Raw genomic sequence first — 16,412 nt, 5'->3', positions numbered from 1 at the left:
CGTGGAGAGGATACTGACGGAACAAGGAAATGACCTCGAGACGGCCCAATGACATCACAGTTTCCGCGTTCATTCATAGAGGAGCAGTATGAGAGGAGCGCCCCGACTGTTGTCAAGGATTTCGTGTTTCTTAATGGTCACTGTGCGAAACAAAGCGTGCTGTTGATTCGTGGAGCCTCGGTGGTCGGAACCGGACCCCCGACATGACGGAGGAAGCAAGTTCTCCGGTAGGTTTGCAGACTGAACCGGTGGGTTTTCACCACGCACGGAACACCTTCAATGCTCGCTGTCGATGGCGAGCGCCATTTCCGGATGCGTATTCATTTGGAGCGCGGTGATTGGTTCATCATTGTGTCTGTTTCAGAGCCGGTTTTGTATTGGACGATTAAAACTAATCAAACGTTGATGACGGATAGTTCGCTAGACCGCAAATGGCAAGGTTTAGTTGACTTTGAAGTAGTTGAGCTGCTGGTCAATAAACAACGACACTATACTCTGTGAATCCCCCGTAAAGTTTGCGTGAGCAGAAAACATGTATCCTAATATCAAAGTGGTGAATGCGCTGGGTCACCGTTCATTGGCGTAACTTCACAAGCCGAAATGTTGGCAAAAGGCACCTACAGACACGTCATGGCAATCAGCTTTGTAAAGTGTTGTTGAAGTGAAGGTACATTGTCGTTCGGCGAAGAAACCAAGCAGAAACGTGTCGTATTTTAGCTACTTTTCTAGCCGAGTCCCACCTTTAACGGGCAGCATGGCCGAGAACCCGCCCACTCACGTCACGTGTCAGAAGAAACTTTAGTAGATTCAAGATGTTTATTGTTACACACTGAGCAATGACATTCTTATTTTGCAGTTTCCATTCACACAGTAACCTCAAATAGAAGAGATGATAGAAAAGAATACAAAAACTAAATATATAAATGTATAAAAACATGTACAAAACAACAAAAAGTATTCAGTCTGTGCAGTTTAGCAGCAATTTTTGTATAGGCTCATAGAACATATGGATATCGTGCAAGTATGAAGATAAGGATATAAAAATAAAAGTTCTGAAACATCACACGACAAAAACAGCTTAACAGCTGACCTGATGTATGCCATCAGTATCAGTGACACTGTAAAATATTTAAAATATTTATACTTTTCTATGATGAAGTAATCTGATGGCTACCAAAGCAACACTAAATTAATATATATCTCAATGGAACATGTTGCTAAGAATTAAGATTTTGACACAATAATAGTTATATATGGAACTAAACTATGGAACTTTTAGAAATAACTACATTTAAAGACATACAAATACAAAAAATCATATAGAAATAATTACCTATTTATGTTATAGTGCTCTACAATAATGTAATGCACTATTAAATACATCCCTTTATTTGATCATTATTAATATTAATAATCAAAAATCAATTATTTCACATTTCACACTTTTATTTGATAAATACTCTTTTCTTCAGTGTGTTTCTCAACAGTCCCTGGACTTAAAAAATCATCAGCCAACCACAGGCCACTTACCCAACGTGGCCAATAAAATACACAGTCCAATGACACTAGATGACACGTTAAATCTGCCTTTTAAAGCTTAGTTTGTACAAGTTAAATGTGTCCTTTAATGTGTTTCTATTTATTTAAAAAAAAAGAATCCGCAGTGACAAATTTGTTAAATGTTCATTTTTCCATCTATTGTTCTGTCTCAGTCTATCATTCAGAGATAAAGTATTTGAGAGGCGGAGGAACATCTCGAGCCACAGACCAAAACCCTTTGACCACACCTCATACACCCCTCCCTGTCTTTTATAACGGACTCAATGAAGTGGCACACTTATCTGTAGGAACCAGAGATATCTTGGGGTGGAGGTCCTGAAGGAGGAGGGGGGTGGGGTGGCCGGTAAAAAGACCACTGTTCAGTATCTGGAGACTATATGACCTCAGTACAGCTCCTTACCAAGCCACAGCACACAATAGCCTCCACAGTGCACACGGCGTCATGGAGCAGGGACCTTACAAGTACATCAGGGTGAGGCGAGCACAGAAAACGGCCACATCTCTGAGCTCATTCTGGAGATGGTTGTTAAAGGAAATCAGTACAAATGTTCTGAAGCAAGCAGAAAGTGACTTTGTTTCTCTTTTGTCCTCGCAGGATGGGAACGGCAAGGTTAGTCGAGTCATCCGGATTGGAACACGCAAGAGCCAGGTACAGAACTGTATGAATGTGACCCCGAGCTCCACCGTGACCTTTTAAAGTATTCCAGCGAGCTCGGCTTTTAGTTGAAATCTTTCTTTTTGAATGAGGTTTTAGCTCTAATTCAAAGGTGAGCAGACCTTCCTGAGTGGTTTGGGCAGTATGACAGGAAGCGGGCTGTTAGAAATCCAGACGGTCTGATTTTCAATCCCGTCATGAACACAGGTGCTGTTCTTTCTAGAGCCCAGCCCCGATGGCATTTCTGTGGCAGATTCCCATATTATAGAGTAAAGAACTTCTGAAATCCATGTATCACTGATATTTGTATTTAGTACATTTAAAAAAAAATTATAAGCCATATATACCATACTTTCTGGTGGCTTTGCTGAAGTTGGCGGGACTACAGCAAGGGTGTGTGTGTGTGTGTGCGTGTGCGTGTGCGTGTGTGTGTGTGTGTGTGTGTGTGTGTGTGTGTGTGTGTGTGTGTGTGTGTGTGTCTGTGTGTCTGTGTGTCTGTGTGTCTGTGTGTGTGTGTGTGTGTGTGTGTGTGTCTGTGTGTCTGTGTGTCTGTGTGTCTGTGTGTGTGTGTTTTTATCTGATGCACCGTTCCTCCACGCTGGATTCAAGGCGGTCTGGAGCTCTTCTCCCAGAGATAACAGAGCTGTGGCTCAACAATGTCTTTTGAAGATAACATGCTGATTTCATGCTCACTGCTGCTCTGGATGGGTGTTTTTATACATGTACCTTTTATTAGTACAATCCAGCTAACGTGTGCGTTTCTGTCCCAGTTGGCTCGCATCCAGACTGACAGCGTGGCGGCCATGTTGAAGGAACTGTACCCTGACATCCACTTGGAAATAGGTGAGGATCCTCCCGGCCTTCCCTTTCTGTGTTACGTCTTCATCGATTCCAAATCATAATATTTCTGTAGTGATTTCTGCACTTTTAAGAGTGATTCATTGTTCATCCATTATCAGTCTTCATTATTAAGTCATGGTCTGTGAGGGTGGAACACTGATAGTGGCACACATGGTCACCATGGCATCCATGTGGGTGTTTTTACCAAACACTAGTTAACGGCCTGACAGAGCTCTGCTCCTCCCACACAGAACCACAATCAGCTTCCAGGTTACACATTCAAGTCATTTGACTCCGGCTTTTTCTGGCTCTACATACACAGAATAAACACGTGACTACTATGTACAGATATTAATACATAGTATATATACAAGCACAGTACAATAAAAAAATAGTGCAATGGTGAAGAGAGCGCATCACCGAGGCATCCATCTTGAATACTTAATCACAGTTCAGAGTTCACGTCTTCTGCTGGACTAGACTCTGTCTGAGGACTGTGTGGGCGTGGCCACACGGTGGTTGACTGACAGCCTCAGCCTCCTGTCACACCTTTTAATGTGAAACAGGTTTGATCCATCGTAGCTCAGCCCAACTTAATGCTGAGCAGAGATCTAATTATACAGAAAATGTCTGGCTTACCGAACGCAAACTAGCAACAATCTGTAGGAATACGAGCTCAACTAGTCTGATGGTAGAACACCTTGTTATTTGAAGAGAGTCCTCAAAAACGGCAGGAAAATCTATTTTAATGTTACTAAAATGAAGCTTCCACGATTGTATCGCCGTCACACAACCAAATGCTTGTTTCAACTCCTAAAGTGTTGGCGCTGACCTGCTTCTTTAATGACACCTCATTGGGGGTTTGGCTGGTTGAGCATGTCATTCAGTCTTTGCATCTCCTCTCTTTCAGTTGGCATGACGACGACAGGAGACAAAATCCTTGACACCGCTTTATCAAAGGTGAGGCTTCGCCACAAATCAAAGGCTACATGATCAACTGCCATGTTGGCCTCTACCAACATGTACAAACAGGAACGACTTGTAGGATCTTCTCCAGTACACTGTAGTCTTGTGATGTGTGATGTAGGATTAATGCTTGATGACGTACAATGTAAATGTCTTATTTTCTTTCTTTTGAACACAGATTGGAGAGAAGAGTTTGTTCACCAAAGAGTTGGAGAATGCTCTGGAGAGGAATGAGTGAGTCCTTTTAATATTTCATAACTTTGTTGATGCATAAAGCATTATTATATTATATTATAAGCAGAGTTTTTTTTCTGAGAATTTTTGTGGAAAAGTCGAACCTCTGATAATAAATCTATAATAAATTGTGCATTTATGGACAAATGCGTCCCTCTGGCAGTGGGGTCAAAATTTTTATTTATGTACATTTATAATACTATATAAATATGTATCATAGAAATAATATAAATATATGTATATGCATACATGTATGTTATTATCTCAGACTTTCAAACGTGGCCCTCGATAACGGACATATCCCAGAAAGTTGTGTGTTTTTTTTCTTCATAATTCCAGTGGCGTTATGCAACAAACTGGCCATAAAATGGTTAAAATGTTTGGTAGTTATGATGATCAGGGCTGGTGGTTCAAAAAGTTAACTTATTAACACACATTAACAAAGTTAACTTATCGTTTTAAGAACATGAGAGCAATGTTTTTAAAATGAGGCTTCAGATTGAAAGTATTTCGATGGTAGGAAAATGTATTTGGAATGAGACTCAGTTGTCAGCCCATTTCATATGAACACAACATACTGTTAAACATCCCTGAGAGCGCCCCCTGTGTGCGTCCCATGAAAGCCATGCAGAGGGAAAGCTTTGATTTCCCCCACATGTAGCAGGTGGCTCTGTTCTCTGATGTGCTCTGACCCTGACGAGGACAATGAATGACTGTCTTCTACGACTAGATGTAAAGGCAGCATGTATTGGAGACTGTGTTCCTCTGTGTCCCACAGGGTCGATCTGGTGGTTCACTCACTCAAAGACCTTCCCACCACTCTGCCTTCAGGTTTCACCATCGGGGCTGTGCTCAGGTAAGTGCACTGTAAACTCACACTGTCTCCTATTATAGTTTATAGCAGAGGGTTTTTTTAATACAGTAGCATTTGGGGGAAAGACAAAGTACTTGTGGAGTTATTGGACAGACAGCGAGGCTTCCTGTTGGTCTCTACAAGTCTGACAGCAACCCATGAAGTCCAATCTTATGTATGTCAATGACAAATGACCCTACTCTCTATAGGGTCATTCCGTGTCATTTCATCAAATGCTTCCCACCTGACCATCTCAGAATGTCCTGAAAAAATTCAAGTACAAAGACACACTTGTTACTAGGACAAATCCAAAATATTAGGTCTCTACTGTCAATAGTTTTCTCATGAAACATCATTGAATGAAGGGTAGTTTAGACGGTTTTTGGCATCATACTCTGAAAAGCCATTTCTAAACAGCAATATCTGGAAAATTATCTCACCTGTGGCCTTCAAAATTTCTACAGTGTATATCTGTTACTAATAGCCTCCAGACATGAAATATCAGGGGTGTAGCTCAATGATAACCTAGTATGGTAGGAACTTAAAATGTGGCTTGTTGAAATAAAGTAGTACATTTGAAGAGTGGCTGAGCTCCCATTTTTACAGATAAAAGACTTCTGTCACTTCTGCCTCTATCTCTGGTGTTAGCTTAAACATTCTACAAAATATGGTTTCTCTCAGATGATTAGTTTCACGGATATTAAGGCTCAAAATGGAAGTAAACACATCTTTGCCCAACTTCAGAGTCATATTCCAAACAACTGACAACACGTATCAGGTCCAAACTTACTTTTTTTGAAAGATCATATTCTTGTTAAAATCATGGAGGGTGTTTTGCCTCAATTTGTCGCAGTGATTTTTTAAAATCCTGATATTGGTGGGGTTTTGTGGCCAGTTTTGGTACTGCATGTCCTAACAGCCTACTAGTAAACATCACAGCAGGGCAATTCAATTCTGTTTTTTACCATTTACCAAAGACTTACATGTGACTAAATGCTACTGATAAATTTAGCCTTACGAAAACATTAAAATGTAGCACAGTTGTAGTTACAGAGGCAATAAGTCCTTGAATGTGAGTTAAACATGGTGAAAGCAGCTTTTAATGTCTTAAACCATGAACCAACAGCATAATATTAAAGACTGTACATTTTGTCATACTTTAAGTACATACATTACACAACCAAATCAAATAATAATCTTAATTTGAGCATAAAGATTTTACATTACAGTACAAAAGTCTCCAAAGTTTGATATTGAATAACAGTTTGTCTCTATGCTCACTATGAGGGATCACACATTTTTCATCTTTTAGATCCAATTCCTTCGTCACATTCATTAATTTGGCAGTGACTTTACAAATTGTCTAATGTACATCTCTGCTCTGTTGTGTTCATCTTTTTTGATGGCATACATGCACCCAGTTTCTGTAGAGGGAACGTCAAATCTTGCAATTCTATGCTGCAGTGGAACATTGCACATCTTCTCTTCTTGGTCAGTAGAAACTCTTGGCAGGGCCATGTGGGTGCATGAACTGAACCAATACATCTTCATCTTGATCTGAAACATCTACCATACTAGGTTATCATTGAGCTACACCCCTGATATTTCATGTCTGGAGGCTATTAGTAACAGATATACACTGTAGAAATTTTGAAGGCCACAGGTAATATAGTTTTCCAGATATTGCTGTTTAAAAAATGGCTTTTCAGAGTATGATGCCAAAAACCGTCTAAACCAGGGGTTCTTAACCTTTTTGACCTTGAGGCCCAATTTTTAAAGTACAAAGTGGCCCGGGGCCCACTAAATATTAACACTGTATAGGTTTAACTGACCTCACTCTCGGTTTAATTTGTATTCAATAATAAACCAAATCCACTTACTGTTTAACAAGCAAAAACCTTGTAAAATAAAATGAAATGATAAAATGGGATCATCACAAAGACTTTTATTAAACATGTGTATGTAACACATACTGTATCATGACACTGAACAGGCTGATAATTCCTGGACCAAATCAGGCTGTGACAAGAACATTTTCAAGAATCAAGTCAGGCTTTTTAATAATAATTTAAAAAAAAGACCAATATTAGGATTTTACTTTAAATTAATAAAAAAATAAAAAAATAAATAAAAAAGGGGGTGATAAAATAAATGCATTCAAATAATATAAATCTATTTTTAAATTAAATAAATAAACTGTAAATAAAATTGAAATAAAGTGCAAATGAAACTATAGCTATATAACCGTATTTAATGAAGTCGACATTGTATTTCCGCAAAAACTTTGTCTTTTGGGTGGAGGGGTCAGGATGTTCGTCGTCATGTTTTCTTTTTAAAGGAGTCATCACCTGGTTTTATACGTATCCAGTCCCCCTTGGATCGCTTTGGATCAATTCGTAAAACTTATTAGAAAAAAAAAAAAAATTTTAATCAAACATTGAGCTTGTTCTGACCCTTTTTCGTACCGCGATTTTATCACGCGAGATTACGCGCGAGGTTTTGACTGGTCCGGATGTGCATTGTATAATATGTAATGAGGCGCGCGTTGATTCGCCGCAGGAAGGACAGAGCCGGGGGGGCTTGCCTGCATGCAGACTCCAAAACATAATGGCGGCGCTTCGGCGATTTCGGGTAGCGGACGGGGCGGGGTTGGGTGGTGAAAGAGGGGTGGGCTTATGCAAGTAGCCGCCACGGTGACGTCACCGAAGGCGCAGAATCAAAATCTCGTGCTTTAGGAATGCACACCCTTGTGTGCTATTCCTGTTCGGAAAAAGAGCAGAAGCGAAAAAACGGCGCCACTTTCAAACTCCAGCCTTTCAGGCAATTTTCAACTGAGGTCAAACACAGATATGCATGTTTTAACAAGAGAAATTGCTATTTCCGGGTGATGACTCCTTTAAAAACGTATCCATATTTGCCGCAGCGAGCGAAGAAGACTCTTCTTCTCTGTGTATTCGCGCTTCCTAAACAACTGCGTGATGCATTACCGCCACCGCGTGGTCGAAAACGGCATTGTAAGTTACTGAGCGTCTCATGCATAACATATCTCTGTCTTCACTTGATAATCTACAAAGTCCCGCGGCCCTTGGGGCCAACAGGTGCAAAACTGAAAGTTTTTCGCGGCCCTCTAGGGGGCGCTGGCGGCCCAAGTTTGGGCCGCGGCCCTATGGTTAAGAATCACTGGTCTAAACTACCCTTCATTCAGGACATTCTGAGATGGTCAGGTGGGAAGATTTTGATGAAATGACACGGAATGACCCTATAGTGTCATATCACAACAGAAGTCATCTCAGGACACTTAACACATTGAGCAGGACTAGAATATGCTCATGATTTTCAGAGTTAATGCATTTTCAAAGTCCCAACATCAGGAAGAGTTACAGCGACAGTGGCGACTGCCTTAATAGGCTTTTAGCCAGAAGTCTGGAGCAGACCAGGCCCTCTTGGAGGGAGAGAGGCTCGGCTTGTCATTATAAACACACCGTAACTTTTCTAAGAAATACATTTTTATTGTGTTACAGATAAGACAAGATCTCCCTGCATAAATACAGGATGAATCCATTTTCAAAATATACTTTTGTATCATGTATTTTTTGTGATAGCAGTGAGAAAGCTTTTTTCAATATTTATGATTATCCTGATAATGAAAATTCACCACAATCACCTTATTGTGAGTGTGTTTGGTTGCGAACGTCCTAACACCACATCCAGTAAGGGTGCTGCTCTGCTGCTTGTGTTCATCAGATCCACCCGTCGCTCCTCCACAGTCCAAATATGGTCACTTCCTTCACTGGTTACAAAAATCCAAGATGCCGACGACCAAAATACTGATCTCAAGGCATCAAAATTGTAGTCCACAAACCAATGGGTGACGTCACCATGACTACGTCCACTTCTAGCATACAGTCCATGGAAAGAGTCAGATATGAGCTAACTTGTGGTTATTGTGGTTCTCCTTTGACCAGCTGTAAACACTCACTGTCTAGCTGCTTTGCTTCCTGCTGCTTTTAGGAGAGAAAACCCCCATGATGCAGTGGTTTTACACCCCAAACATGTAGGGAAAACTCTTGAGACTCTGCCAGAAAACAGGTACAGTCCAATCAGTTGTGTTTTTTTTCACCTCGCATCACAAACATGTCTGACCAGACTTTGTCCCGTGCGTTTGTGTAGTGTGATTGGCACCAGTTCACTGCGCCGCGCCGCTCAGCTGAAGAAGAGATTCCCCCAGCTGGACTTCAAAGATATCGTATCCTCTTAGCAAACATTGTTGTCACTCAGAACATGTTTATAGATGATGAGAAATGATTTAGATCTGACTCACAACAAACAATCATTTTCAGGTGTAAGTATCATGACGGTGCTAGAATGCGTCCTTTTCCTTAGCCGTTGTTTCCAGCGTGGGAACCTGAACACACGTCTGAAGAAGCTGGATGAGAAGGAGGACTTTGCTGCCATCATCCTGGCTGCCGCCGGCCTCAGGAGAATGGGCTGGGACAACCGGATCAGCCAGGTAAAATACAGGATGTTTCAGAGTCAAAGTCTCTCTCGGTCTTCATCTAACACACTGACTCTTTCCTCTGGTAGATCCTCGGCCCTGAAGACTGTATGTACGCCGTTGGACAGGTAAGAATGACTCATCGGTAGAAGAGATGCTGCTGAAGCTAGTAATACCACGCTGCTACATGAGTGTGTGTGTGTGTGTGTGTGTGTGTGTGTGTGTGTGTGTGTGTGTGTGTGTGTGTGTGTGTGTGTGTGTGTGTGTGTGTGTGTGTGTGTGTGTGTGTGTGTGTGTGTGTGTGTGTGTGTGTGTGTGTGTGTGTGTGTGTGTGTGTGTGTGTGTGTGTGTGTGTGTGTGTGTGTGTGTGTGTGTGTGTGTGTGTGTGTGTGTGTGTGTGTGTGTGTCAGGGGGCTCTGGCAGTGGAGGTCCGGGCCAGAGATGCAGACATCCTGGAGATGGTGTCCGTCCTCCATCACCCGGACACGGTGCTGCGCTGCATCGCTGAGAGAGCTTTCCTCAGACAGCTGGTACACCACAAACACACTCAAACACACCCATGTTCACCTCGCATGAAGATGGGAATGCCCATGTGTCTGATGAACTGTCGTCTGTAGGAGGGCGGCTGCAGCGTCCCGGTGGCTGTACACACCGACGTGAAGGACTCCCAGGTGAGGATGCTCGGTGGTGGCAGACACACAAACACCACACGACCGTTTGCTAAGCTCCTCCCCCTCTAGTTATCTCTGCTGTGCTTAAGTAATTATGACCAAGTCCCACAAATATCTCATAGGATCAAATAAAGAAGTGATGACATTTTGGACAGACCTGGAACTGCAACTTGAATGGGTGACTTGATAAAGCTGTCTAACTGCTATCATGGTAGAGGAGTGAAAAATAAAGCCTGATTTAAAAAAAAAACAACAACAAAAAACCGGATACATTAATAGATATTTTTTTATTTAATTATCCTTTGATGCAGCGAGAATGTATCTTATTTTAGATTATTTGATTGTTTTTCACTAAAAATCTTCATTATGAAATGATGTATTTTATCTGTGACAATACAAATATTTGTTTCTTGACAAAAGTTAAATAATAATAATTCATGAGATATATTTTTAATAATTCATAAGGTTTATATAGGGCTTTTTTTTAGGTACTCAAAGACACTTTAACATGAGATGCTGGACAAAGAAATACAGAAAACAAAAGTAAAAATAAAATACTCAGACACAAAATAAAAAGACTCGGAGAAATACAAATCCAACATTTAGGGGTTTGACAGCTCAGGTGTGGAGAGGCAGAGATTCCACTATGTTTTAGTGCCATTTTAAGAGTTTCAAGCATATTTTGATGCTTATCAGGATAATATCATGAATCTGAATGATTTTTGCCAGGATAATCTATGCCTTTATTGGACAGATGACAGCATAGACAGACTGAAGTTGTGGCTTTCTCTTCTTAAGGCCTTACACAGCACACATGCTGTTTAGAAACTCAGAGGGTTGAACGCTGAGAAGTCTTTTCCAGGAGATTTGAGAACCAGCATTTACTGATGGGTTTGGCTGATGAAGGTCAGGACAGAGCTGCTGATGTTAGGCTACGTGGGCTAACATTGTAGTGTGTAGAGATAATAGAATCTAGGACCAGTTTCCACACAGTTGGGTAATACCACACATACATGTTGCCATCTCACACAACTAACCCAAATCAACCCCATGATATAATGCTGTTAGCTGATGTGGAAAGTCAACCTGTTTGATGTGATTCCAGCTCTACCTGACGGGGGCAGTGTACAGCCTGGATGGATCAGACAGCCTGAAGGAAACCATGCAGACTAGCATTGCTGCTGATAACAAGGTAAAGCTGAGTCTATAGAGAGACATAGTCCCGCCTCTTCAGGTTTTCCCTATGGGACATTGTTTTAGTATGAATATGGATGGTAGTCAATGGCTAGAAACAAATGTTTTTCGATCCCATTTGAATTGTACCATGAACTACACATATGATGTTGAATGAAGGTCTCAGTGTCGTAGGTTTGTCGTCGTATCATTTAGTTAAAGTGTGAAGCCGCTCAGTGAAGCACCGTTTCAGAAAGCAGGTTTAGTGAAAACCTTGAGTTAGTTAACCCTAAGATGAGGGAAACTCTGGTTTATCGGTTTCACAAAGCCAGTTCAGCATAAATCTGAGTCAGTTACCCGGGTAACATACTCCGTGAACCTAACCTGCTCGCTGGCAGGTTTGCTTCAACAAACCCTGAGTTTCTCCTACATGTCTCCGCCTTTTTCTGGCCTTTTTCCTGATTCTGGATTTTGGTTACTTAGTAAAGTAAAAAATGTGCTTGTTTTCTCCATAAACACTCAGTAATATCTAATAACTCTCTCCCGGTTGCCATGGTGAATCGTAGTATCGGAGCTCCATTGATGATGGCTTTGTATAGTCGGCAGGCACGCACGTAACTCAGAGTTTACATACTCAGAGTTGATTGAACTAATTCAAAACAGCTGTTCTGAAACCCAAAACTCAGAGTTCAGGGTTAGGTTCAGAGTTGGTTGAGCCTGTTTTCTAAAACGGGCCCCCGGTCTCACACAACGTACATCACCAACACGGCCGTTAGCTGATATTTTTTATCTAGCGACTCTTTTTATCAGCAGGAAGAGATAGAAGGAGAGAGATCTGTTGTTATAGTAACGTTACATCCTGGTTCCAAACACACAGAGAGACCTGTTGTTATAGTAACGTTACATCCTGGTTCCAAACACACAGAGAGACCAAGCACGTACCTCCCTTTTGGTGAAACTCTTTTCTAGGACGGATTTACAGTCTTAAAACATCAGCGGTTAGAACACAACATGAGACTTTATTAACTGACAAACATCATATGTATACAATTCATACAAGATGAAAAAATGTGTTGTGTCTCACCTGACTACTGTACATATTTATCCTGAAATAAGGTCCAATGGGGGGGCACTCTGTTGGTCACACTGATGACCAACGCTGCTTGTTGAATGTCACAAAGATTCAGAGCCTGGATGTGTGAAGTTGTGTGTTTTTTATTGGTGCATCTGCGGTCCCATCGGATTCCAAATGGATTGTTGATGATGAGTGTTGTGTGACAGAGCGTAGAGGAGGTGGACGAGCGGGTCCAGCGAGTGGGAGTCACAGCCAGCAAGATCTCCGGTGGAGCCCAGGATGGGGCTGAGCGACTGGGGGTCGACCTGGCCAACTTACTGCTGAGCAAAGGGGCCAAGGAGATCCTGACGGTGGCCCGGCAGCTCAACGATGCCAGATAAACCTAAAGTTATCTGAGGGCTCCGGAGGGGACCGGGTCCTCGAGTGCAGTCAGTCACAGCCTTGTGTCAAGTAAAAACTTGAATTCCTTTTTTGTGTGACTTTCTGGTGCACGAGGTGACCTCAGTCAAAGGCAGATAATGTGTTGAGGGTTTGAAACACTACTTGGACCAAAGTTGTGCTCCGTCTGGCACAGTGCTGCTAGACTGACTATCAGCCCGTTTAGACTTGGTTCCAGCTTGTTTACAGTACGTCATGGAAGCATCTCCTGAGCCATGTAGGAACCGCCCTACTGGGATTATCAGTGAGAAACACAAAACGGCCTTCAGATGTTGTTGTCTGCACTCACAGTACCATCACTGATATCCTCACGGTACAACCATTTTTTAAGCATTTGCATATAGTATCATAGTAAACGGGATGGCAATAAAATTCAGCATTCTCAAATAGTTCATCAGTGTTCATTATTGTTCTACAAAGAATTTAACCCAGACTTCGGGCCGATGGTGAAAGGCCGACTGATGCCGGTGCCAAAGATGAGTTCCAGAGCAACGTGTGCACATTCAGTGGTTCGCAGCAGGTACGGCTTCATTGCCTCATTTAGATGTGAAAGTTGAGAAATGGAAATTCAGTGCTTCAGTCATGACCTCGATGGCCACAAGTCAACATTCGACTTTCATCCTTGATCAAACCTTATCCTTGCAAATAATCGAGTAACGTCTCAGACTCAGCTTAACTTGAGGAACTAAAGCCCTTATCTCTGCCCTCTTCAAAGCCACCAGACTCCTTCATGCTTTGATATTGGATCATAGATGCTATATCTCCAGTGGAGATAGCACCACAGAGCATCAAGCAGCATCACAATGAGGAACAACTGTGAGCTCATGATTTTAAAATATTGTGTAAATGCTGCAATGTTATAATCTACTGTTTAAAAGGTAAAAGGCACAGCTGCCAACTTACTTGGCTTTCATGAACTGGCCATAGGTTGAATTACTAGTGTGTTTGAGATGTAGCCAATCAAACCGAAGTACATCATAAATATTAATATTGAAAGTGAAATATCACAGCTTATTTCTTTAAACCATAACAGTTTTTACATCTGTAGTGTCACACACGTACGTGCAGATGGCCGGCTGCGTTGTGGTGACATTCTACTGAAGCAGCATTGCATTCAATGAACAAAACAAGCTAACCTCATCTCATAATTCTGCCTTCTATAGCACAGTTTTCTTGTGATTCCCAGATAAAGATCTCGTCATGAATCCATATTCTTGTAATTATGCACTTCTGCAATGTTGTCATTTTGACTTAATAATCATAATTACAACATCAATATCTTCTCATAATGGCATCTTTATCTCAGATTAGGGTATATGTTTGTTGTAATTATAATAGAATCTTGTTTTCATAACTATGGGGTAGTAATTTTACCAAAAAGATATGGATGTCCTCATTATGAGATGCTACGTCATAATTAGAATTTGGCGGATGCAATGCATGTCTGTGTAGTTCATCCACAGCTTTTCAAAATCTTGTGTTTATATGAAATTAACAAAGAAACATTTATGTTTGCTATAATGTCATGCAAGAGGCTGTGCAAGCAGTAGTGCTCTAAAAGTGCCATCTCACTAAATGTATCTGCCTTACGTATAACAATGCCTGACTTTTCTACATTCTGCATCAGTATACCCACTGTACATTTAGTGTGATGTCATATTGGATTTCTTTATTGTATGTTCTACTGAATTGAAACCTCCTGAGACAATGTGAGGCAGTGTTAGCCATATGTGTTTTGCAGCTTTAATTTCTGTTTGAATTAACTTAGAATGTTTCTGTATTTGGATTCTTTATCACAGTGCTGGTTGTTGCATCAATCTGTCAATGACAAAGTATTCACATGGTATCTGCAAGTGTCTTAGTTTTGCCAACATAATGTGTACAGATGGCAAATGAAACCACTGATGTCAAGAAACAAATGTCAATAAAGCTATGTGTGTTACTCCTGTCCCTATTATTATTATTATTATTATTAATAATAATAATTTGTCTCTATGTATTATTATTAATCATCAGCAGCAGAAAGCTCAGATATAAATATATATGTATTTCTAAGTTTGTCGACAATAAACAAGATATTTACAATATTATAGGGTGTTCCCATCCCGTTTATTGTAAATATATTCTTTGACAGTGTTTGAAAAAAGGTATAGAAATGGTTGTAGTTGTTTGATATAAAATTTCTCACCAATGACTTGCTTTCATCTAATACACTCATTGCTAAACCTTCATTCATCATATCAAATGTTTCACTTACCATATAATTCCACTGCAATGCAAGTATTAAGGGGCGTTAATGCACAGACGCAAAGTGCGCTTATTCGCGCGGAGTTAAAGCAACACTAAAGAGTAGTGATGTCACGAGATGCGCCGAGGCTTCGAAGCGTGTGTCGAGTAATGGAGGGGGCGTTTCCGCGAAGCGCGTATCGAGGCTTGCTTCATTTAGGGGAGGGGCCAAAAATGATGACGTCCGAAGCCTCGCTGCCCGGTTGTACCACGTGACTGCTTCGGAAAGTGGTTCAGAGTTTGCCGCGAGGTTTTACAGCTAAATAGAACCCTCAGGCTCCATTCAAAATGTGGGTTTTGAAGCAGAGTTGCGGTCAGTTGAGAGTTTGGATAGTTTGGATACTAGAGGTTGAATAGCGTTTATATAATTTGGAGATAGTTTGGAGAGTTTAGGGAGAGAGAGAGATTTAGGAGAGAATTTACACACACAGAATACATTCAAACAATTTATTATACACAAATGTGATAATTTATGTACAGAAATTATTTCATCATGGAGCGGCTGGTGGCGCAGTGGTTAGTGCAGCCGCCTCATGTACAGAGGTTCAACGTCCTCGACGCGGCGATCCCAGGTTCGACTACCGGTCCGGGATCAGTTTCCCCCAATGTCTTCTCCCTGTTACCACACTGTCTGTATAGAATGATATTACAGCTTGACTGATCTTTGAGTAATTATTTGGTTATCCATTTTTTGTAATTCATAGTCATTCCCAACAGACATAACAGACACAAAAATGCAATGCATCACACATTATGTGGTTCAGATACAGCTGCCTGTGATTATACACTTGGCCAGTAGGTGGTATCGTGTGCACATGAAGCTTCGAGAAATGAACCCTTTCTCGAACCAATTGGCTCAAGTGGTTCGATGCCTCATGAGGCTTCATCTCGCCACCACTACTAAAGAGTATTTAGTGCCTTAAAATAATGTTTCCAAAATAGTTTCAGTGGTTCATCACCTCAAAACCGGGTGAACGGCACTTCAGCATTCGCTCTGCAGCCCTCTATTGGCTGTAACCGTACTATGTAACTTTGCCTCGTCGGGTAGCGGTTTTGTAGTTCTAATGAGACTACGAATTTGACCTGCTTTACGGCAAGCGTTACAAAAGCCGGTAGGTGGAGGCTCTGCGTGGAGATCAGTGGGAGAACACCCGGCAGGTGCGTGG

General features: G+C 41.3%; 1 protein-coding gene across 2 annotated transcripts; it reads left to right on the top strand.

Annotated features, from left to right (window-relative positions):
- Positions 1–70: 70 nt before the first annotated feature.
- Positions 71–14,902, top strand: hmbsa (hydroxymethylbilane synthase a). 2 transcript variants are annotated; one of them, XM_084018723.1, is made up of 14 exons: positions 71–227; positions 2,156–2,209; positions 2,986–3,058; positions 3,966–4,015; positions 4,200–4,255; positions 5,034–5,111; positions 9,120–9,197; positions 9,279–9,354; positions 9,505–9,618; positions 9,693–9,731; positions 10,014–10,133; positions 10,221–10,274; positions 11,380–11,466; positions 12,729–14,902. In XM_084018723.1, exons 1-14 carry the CDS (start codon positions 204–206, stop codon positions 12,900–12,902), a joined length of 1,077 nt encoding a protein of 358 aa, XP_083874849.1. In that variant the 5' UTR covers positions 71–203; the 3' UTR covers positions 12,903–14,902. The 2 variants fall into 2 exon arrangements, with proteins under 2 accessions (XP_083874849.1, XP_083874848.1); XM_084018722.1 differs by lacking the exon at positions 71–227 and adding an exon at positions 1,943–2,032.
- Positions 14,903–16,412: the final 1,510 nt, after the last annotated feature.

Source organism: Eutrigla gurnardus (genome assembly GCF_963514095.1).
Source record: "Eutrigla gurnardus genome assembly, chromosome: 10".
NCBI lineage: Eukaryota > Metazoa > Chordata > Actinopteri > Perciformes > Triglidae > Eutrigla > Eutrigla gurnardus.
This window is presented reverse-complemented; position numbering and strand designations above follow the sequence as displayed.

Bases quoted from the DNA above. Each gene is read 5' to 3' on its own strand.
- hmbsa (XM_084018722.1), top strand. From the start codon at position 2,003: ATGGAGCAGGGACCTTACAAGTACATCAGG. The intron at 9,355-9,504 runs GTATCCTCTTAG...CGTTGTTTCCAG, and splicing joins AGCTGGACTTCAAAGATATC to CGTGGGAACCTGAACACACG. The intron at 11,467-12,728 runs GTAAAGCTGAGT...GTTGTGTGACAG, and splicing joins GCATTGCTGCTGATAACAAG to AGCGTAGAGGAGGTGGACGA.